The following is a 7,309-nucleotide window of genomic DNA, read 5'->3' on the forward strand; positions in this document are numbered from 1 at the left end:
CCCAGGGAGCACCCCCACCCAGGAAGGGGGAGGGGGTGGCTGGCGTCACTCAGTCTTCCCCTGCCCCCTACTCTTCCCGGTCTGCGCCTCCCTACCTCCCTATTTGGCCATCCCCCTGGTTGCCCCCTCCCCTTCCTTACATGGTCTGGGGGCCCCCTGGCCGATACTCTCCCCTGCCCTTGGCTCCATGAATGGCCTCGGCGCTCCTCAGTGGTGCGAAGGCGACCAAATAAGGCAAGGTGGCCGACCGGGCCCCCCACCCCTGCCCCCGATCGCTCCAACTGACCCCGTCCATCAGGGCGCTATAAAGCCGCGCGCCGCGCGCGGGGCACCAGCGCCTGCCGCCGCCTGAGCGACCGAGCCGAGCCCGCCCCGCGGACAGTGAGTCGGCGCCGCCCGCCTCCGCGCCTCCCTCCGCCCCGCGCCCGGAGCGAGTGCCCAGCGCTCCCGCCGCTCCATCACTTTTCTTCTTTTTTCCTTAGGACCAAACTTTCCCTTTGGCTCTCTAACTTCTTTTGCCCAGGGTCTAGATCTTCACAGGAGAAGGGCTCGCAGAGGGGAAGCCTTGCGCCCCATGGGGGGTCCCTGTGGTCTTGTCCTTTTCTCTCCCCCGGGGCTGGAGCATGGATGGGAGTGTGGGTGAAGCCGTAGTGGGGTCCCAGTTTGTGAAAGGGAGCAAGTGTGAAGGGCTGGGGAGGACCTTCTAAGGGATGACTGTCCCTTTTGCCCTGGGGCAGAGGGTGAGCCTGCTGGCCGCGGAGCCTGCACGGGTCCCCGCCCCCCTGCTCCGCAGCTGCTTCTCACTTTTTCTGCCCCAGGGGAAGGGAGATGGCAGGCGCCCCCCGCCCCCTGTCTCCTGTCCGCGGAACCCCCTCTGCCCTGTGCCCTCCGGGGGAGCCGACCAGGCCAGCTCCGCAGACGCTGAACTTGGGCCGCCTTGCTCTGCTCTCCCCGCAGACCCCGCTGAAGCTGTGCCAAGATGTGCGACGACGAGGAGACCACCGCCCTGGTGTGCGACAACGGTTCCGGGCTGGTGAAGGCCGGCTTCGCGGGCGACGACGCGCCCCGCGCGGTCTTCCCTTCCATCGTGGGCCGCCCGCGCCACCAGGTAAGCTTCAGCCCGCTGCGCAGTCCCAGCCCCATTGCACACCCCTCTCCTGCCACCTCTTCAGCCCAGCAACCGAGGAGATGTCTCACTTGGCCCTCCTGTCTCGTGAACTCTTTAGGTCAGATAGGAAAAGATGAATTAGCTTCAAATCCGAGCTGACAAGTAACTTACACCCGCCAACATACCAGGAAATGTGCATTCCACTCTCCCACCCCAGTCCACTTCAAGGACACAGCTCGCCAAGGGTCCAGCTCGCTGGTGTGAAAAGCCAGCAGCATCTCTCTTTCAGTCTTCTCTTCCTCCTATACATTTCACCTTACTCCTTGGCCTTTTTTTTTTCAGTCCGGTTCAGAACTCATAATATTACAACTCCTCCCAGCCAACCAGGGGCCAAGCCACATTGCTCCCTCTTGTTCACAGCCAGTTTATAGGGCTCCCCAAAGATGTGACCTATCTTCTTCCTGGCTATTGCATTTTTAGAAGCCAGGCGTGACAGAGGCAGTAAGTGCATAGTGATAGTAACATACCACCTTGTTTATTAGAAGAGACACCACGCTCTCTGGCTGTGCCACAATGCCTGGTCAGACAGACTGCCAGGGAGGAGAGCAGTATTCCTCAGTGTGGGTGACCATGGGTACTCCAGGACACTCTGGGCAGGCTGGATTTCACAGACACAATGATAATGGCCTATCTGTCCTTCTTTTTAGGTTCACTTGATGAATGTAAAAATCTTTTCTGAGGAGACATGCAATGTGTCATTAATGCAGTCATTCCACAGTGTAGTCATTTATATTCCAGTTGACATAGGTGATAAGCTTAATAATTTCATGAAGATATTATAACAATTTAAAAATGAGATGACGCTCTGCTTCTTCAGTGAAATAGCTTCATTCCTCTTCACCTCCAGTTATATTCTAAACAATAGAATTACGCCTCCTGAGGGTGGGGTGGGGAAAAGGTACAAGACTGATTTTAAATGATATTTCTGAATTGGGGTAAACTATTGTTTATTATTTCTGGTATTATAAGATGCCCCTTGAATTGGGCAGTTAGACAAATTAATTAGGCATTGAATATATTCCTAACATGGAGGAAGCTTGATTTTCTAATCTCTTTCTTCTTGCAGGGAGTCATGGTGGGTATGGGTCAGAAGGATTCCTATGTAGGTGATGAAGCTCAGAGCAAGCGAGGTATCCTGACTCTCAAGTACCCCATTGAACATGGCATCATCACCAACTGGGATGACATGGAGAAGATCTGGCACCATACCTTCTACAATGAGCTCCGTGTAGCCCCGGAGGAGCACCCCACTCTGCTCACTGAGGCCCCACTGAACCCCAAGGCCAACCGTGAGAAGATGACTCAGATCATGTTTGAGACCTTCAACGTCCCCGCCATGTATGTGGCCATCCAGGCGGTGCTCTCCCTGTATGCTTCTGGCCGTACCACAGGTGTGTTTGGATTGTAAGGTGTGCGATTGTGAGATAGTCTCTGGTTAATTACACTCCCAAGTCACTGACCTTGCTGTGAATCAGTTTCCCCAATGAAAAAAGAATGATCTCTTTCCTCACACTCCCTGGGAAGGTGTCTGTGCCGAGAGAGAGGTAACAAGAGTACCCTGAGCACACTTATTTCTAAGAGCGGAAAGAATATGGAGTTAGAGCCTTTCCTTGCCTAAAATAGGTGATGTCAGATATTGAGGCTCTGCACAAACTAATAACCTGGAATGTAGCAGTTGTTGGTATGTGTTCACATTATCCCAGCCCCTGGGCAAACATCGCCAGTAGAGACGAACCCAGAGAGAATCTACATTCCTTACAAAGTCTGAGTCAAAAAAGAGAGAAACGTGTTAGTTAGATGTGAGGGAAAACAAAAAACAAAAAACATACCTGGATGCTTGCATAATGTGCAAATGACTGGTAAGAGGGATGGTCATTTGAAAGTCTCCTGGGGAAATTCTTCTACCACAATATTTAAAGAATGAGCTGTCGCTGGCTTTAGTCTTAGCATGCATTATACTCATTTTATCTGGATCTTTGCCCAGTGCTAGTATCTCTTAGCCAAGAGTGGAAGTAGGCTTTGACATGGCGAAAGCAGTGGTGTCCTCAGAGATTTACCTTGTTTTTGCCTATTCCTCTGACAGGCATTGTTCTGGACTCTGGGGATGGTGTGACCCACAACGTCCCCATCTATGAGGGCTATGCTTTGCCCCACGCCATCATGCGTCTGGATCTAGCTGGCCGGGATCTCACGGATTACCTCATGAAGATCCTCACTGAGCGTGGCTACTCCTTTGTCACCACCGGTGAGTCTGTGTGTGTTTCATCTGCCACAGTAGGTGTCTGGTTTTCTCCACCAGTGAACCCACCTACCTCTCCAAAGCTGATGTCATCCTTCAGAGCTTCCCTGTGACCCCTTTTATTTCTGCAGCTGAACGTGAGATTGTTCGTGACATTAAAGAGAAGCTGTGCTATGTCGCTCTGGATTTTGAGAATGAAATGGCTACGGCTGCTTCTTCCTCCTCCCTGGAGAAGAGCTATGAACTGCCTGATGGCCAAGTCATCACTATTGGCAACGAGCGCTTCCGCTGCCCTGAGACGCTCTTCCAGCCCTCCTTCATTGGTGAGTTGTATGGTCTGGTGCAGACACACAGCTTGGGGCTTCCAGAGAAAAATCTATTATAATCAACAATGATTAAGGGGCCCTTGTGTTGAAAGTAGTCACAGCTTGGAGACCCACACAGTTCAGCCTCAAGTCCCGATGGTTTTTGCAGGGATGGCCATTCCTCTTCTGCAGCAATGATATGATAAAGGATGACTTCATCGTATCACACTGGCTTCATCTTGAAACAAGGAATGAGATAGAGTAGTAACTGAATAATCCATATCTGCAAGGAAGAGACGATGACTCAAGAGTGCTGACTTATTCTGGTAGATTCCATCACCAAGTAGCTAGACCTTACTTCCAAGTCACTCATTATTAAGTGTGACAACAATCCTACTTATAGTAATAACTGGACACTCACATCTTTCCTAGGCAGGGATTTCCAAGAGGAAGCTTGTCAGTATCTTATTTCAGTCCATAAATAAGATGGCATTCATTTCACATGAATGTGTGTCTCATGCTTTTCTATTACATCTCCATAGGTCTGATGGGTACAGCGAGTGTTCCCTCTAAACAGGTGCTAAAAGCAGTTGTTTGGTCTTGGCAGTCTGTTTTAAATTACTCTCAGCACTTTTAAGACACCTGTTCCACAAAACTCTGCAGTGTATCTTATAGAGGAACATATGTTTCAGGGACAAATGGCAACAGTTTACCAACACAGAGGAGTCTTGTTATCTTACCTCCACCCTGGCCCCATGGCCTTAATGCACTGTGACTTTTTAAAACTTGTTCATAGGTATGGAATCTGCTGGCATCCATGAAACGACTTACAACAGCATCATGAAATGTGACATTGATATTCGCAAGGATCTGTATGCCAACAATGTCTTATCTGGAGGTACCACCATGTACCCTGGTATTGCTGATCGCATGCAAAAGGAAATCACTGCTCTGGCTCCCAGCACTATGAAAATCAAGGTAAAGAACTTCTGTGGTGGGGTGGGGGGAAACCAAGGCAGGTCTCCATAGACCAAGCAGAATTCCTAACTCCTTTCCCCTCACACAAATAGCTTCCTGTCTCACAGAAACCTTTTGCTTTTATTGCACCTTTTCTGATTTTTCTGGCACTTTTCCCAAGATAGGAGATTTTAAAACACTTTAAAGCAGTGGATAAAAATAAATCTTTGAGGAAAAAAATCTAAACCTTTGAACACATTTTAAAAGACCCCAACTTTCAGGCTAGGCTTCACCATGCCTATAGCTTATTGTCACATTATTCTCTGGTTCGGAGAAGTAGGGAACTTCTAGAGTCTTTAATCATGGAAATGATGAAATAAAGAAAATGCATTCGTCTTGAGTCAACCATATTCATTTGTAGGATTACTGGGATTGTTCATTTGTATCACATTACAGTGACTTGATCACCAGTGTATTTTCTGTGAATCTCCTCACCATGTTGCTTACTCTGTTGCTTGGAACCTCAGAGTTCACTGGCAGCTTTTGCTTTCCTTCTGCAGATTATTGCTCCCCCTGAGCGTAAGTACTCTGTCTGGATTGGGGGCTCCATCCTGGCCTCCCTGTCCACCTTCCAGCAGATGTGGATCAGCAAGCAAGAATATGATGAGGCAGGCCCCTCCATCGTCCACCGCAAGTGCTTCTAAGGTGCCTTCTCTCTTAGTCTACATTACATTCAGGATGATGGTATGATGCTTTTTGGAGTCTTCTGAACCACCCTCCCTCATCTCTCATCAATCATTGTACAGTTTGTTTACACACGTGCAATTTATTTGTGCTTCTAATATTTATTGCTTTATAAATAAACCAGACCAGGACTTGCAACCTACAAAAGCAAGCATTTCTTATTTCTGTTTGGGGTCTGGGGAAGGAGTGGGATGGGGCCAGTGTTTGCTTACTCAGTCTGTGAGCTCATATACTGATGGCCTTGACACCATGAGCTTTGTAATATCGCAGCACCACATCAGTTCATCAGTGTGACTTTCAGCTGGGAGTTACAATATTAAGTTTTGATTTTACCCTTTGGGACAGAATCATGAAGATAATTTATACCTGAAAAGCAGATTAGGTTTTCAGTTCAGTTCAGTCGCTCAGTCATGTCTGACTCTTTGCCACCCCATGGACTGCAGCATGCCAGGCTTCCCTGTCCATCACCAACTCCCAGAGCTTGCTCAAACTCATGTCCATCGAGTTGGTGATGCCATCCAACCATCTCATCCTTTGTCAGTTCATCAGTGTGATTAGGTTTAGGTCCACATAAGTGAAAAATGGATTGGAGAATACAGTCTGTGAAGATTAGTTTCTATGATAACACTGAAAATTGCGGTTTTAGCACATGTTCCAGTTATTTTTGTGACTTTGCCAAAGCCACATAGATATTGGTAATGAGAAAGTCAAAGGTTATTTTAAATAGATTAGTATAAATGCTCAATTCACAGCCTCTTCAGTTGTCTTCCTGAGGGCCATGCATGTTAACAGTGAAACAGTGAGGTCAGCTGACAGAAAAGCCCAGCCATACCCCATTCCAAATACTCCCTAAGCAAATCAAGACCACTGTGAATGTTCAAAACAAGTGTGAGGATGGGGAATTCTCTGGAGGTCCAGCAGTTAGGACTCTGAACTTTTACTGCTGTGGGTTCAGTCCTTGGAAATAAGATCACACAAGCCACATGGTGTGGGCAAAAAGAAACACAGAAAGAAATGTGAGGAAACAGGCAGCAGACACCTCTGCCTAACCAGTGGCTAAACTGGGGGACGGACATCTTCAGGCTCTTCAGGTCTTTGAAATCTTGGGATCTTGGGTTGAGTAGAGTGAAGTCCTGAGTGGTTAAGGAGGGCAGAAAGGCACAATATTCCCTTCACTCTGTGCTGTATTCTTTGCAAAAGACTTTGGGGATAGCACCTCTATCATACTCTGTCCTTGAGGGGTTCACATACACATGACTCAGAAGCTCCCAGTGTATGTGGTTTGGGAGGCTTCAAGGAAATGGACATATGTGTATGGGTCTTGAAAGGTGGTTAAGAATTAAAGAGGTGGGATGAGGAGGGAGAAAGCTTCAGCAGGAGACAGGGCAGAAGCCATCATACAAAGCACAAGGCAGGCTGGTGGGAACTGATGAATTTTAGGTCATCAGTTTGGAAAGGTAGATTTCAACCTGATTGCAGAGCTTTAAAAATTTTAACTTTCAACTTAATTGTTGATGAACTGTTAGGCCATTTGTATATGTGTGTGTATTTCCACTCAGTCGTGTCTGACTCTTTGCAACCCATGGACTGTAGCCCACCAGGCTCCTCTGTCCATGGAATTTTCCAGGCAAGAATATTGGATTGGGTTGTCATGCCCTTCTCCAAGGGATCTTCCCAACCCAGGAATCGAACCCAAGTGTCTTACGTCTCCTGCATTGGCAGGCGGATTCCTTACCACTAGTGCTACCTGGGAAGCCATGTAAGACCAATTGAATGAAGTTAATTAAACTTTTACCTATTGATGAGAGAATTACAACACAGATTAAGCAATGGGTGCAATGTTATATGGGCTTCCAGGTGGTGCTAGTGGTAAAGAACCACCTGCCCATTCGGGAG

At 48.1% G+C, this 7,309-nt stretch overlaps 1 protein-coding gene across 1 annotated transcript; it reads left to right on the top strand.

The window, feature by feature from the left end:
- The first annotated feature begins 200 nt into the window (after positions 1 to 200).
- Positions 201 to 5,555, top strand: ACTC1 (actin alpha cardiac muscle 1). Its single transcript, XM_043920624.1, has 7 exons — positions 201 to 381; positions 958 to 1,108; positions 2,235 to 2,559; positions 3,252 to 3,413; positions 3,539 to 3,730; positions 4,509 to 4,690; positions 5,230 to 5,555. Exons 2-7 carry the CDS (start codon positions 980 to 982, stop codon positions 5,371 to 5,373), a joined length of 1,134 nt encoding a protein of 377 aa, XP_043776559.1. The 5' UTR covers positions 201 to 381; positions 958 to 979; the 3' UTR covers positions 5,374 to 5,555.
- Positions 5,556 to 7,309: the final 1,754 nt, after the last annotated feature.

Source organism: Cervus elaphus, chromosome 12, assembly GCF_910594005.1.
Source record: "Cervus elaphus chromosome 12, mCerEla1.1, whole genome shotgun sequence".
NCBI classification, from domain to species: domain Eukaryota; kingdom Metazoa; phylum Chordata; class Mammalia; order Artiodactyla; family Cervidae; genus Cervus; species Cervus elaphus.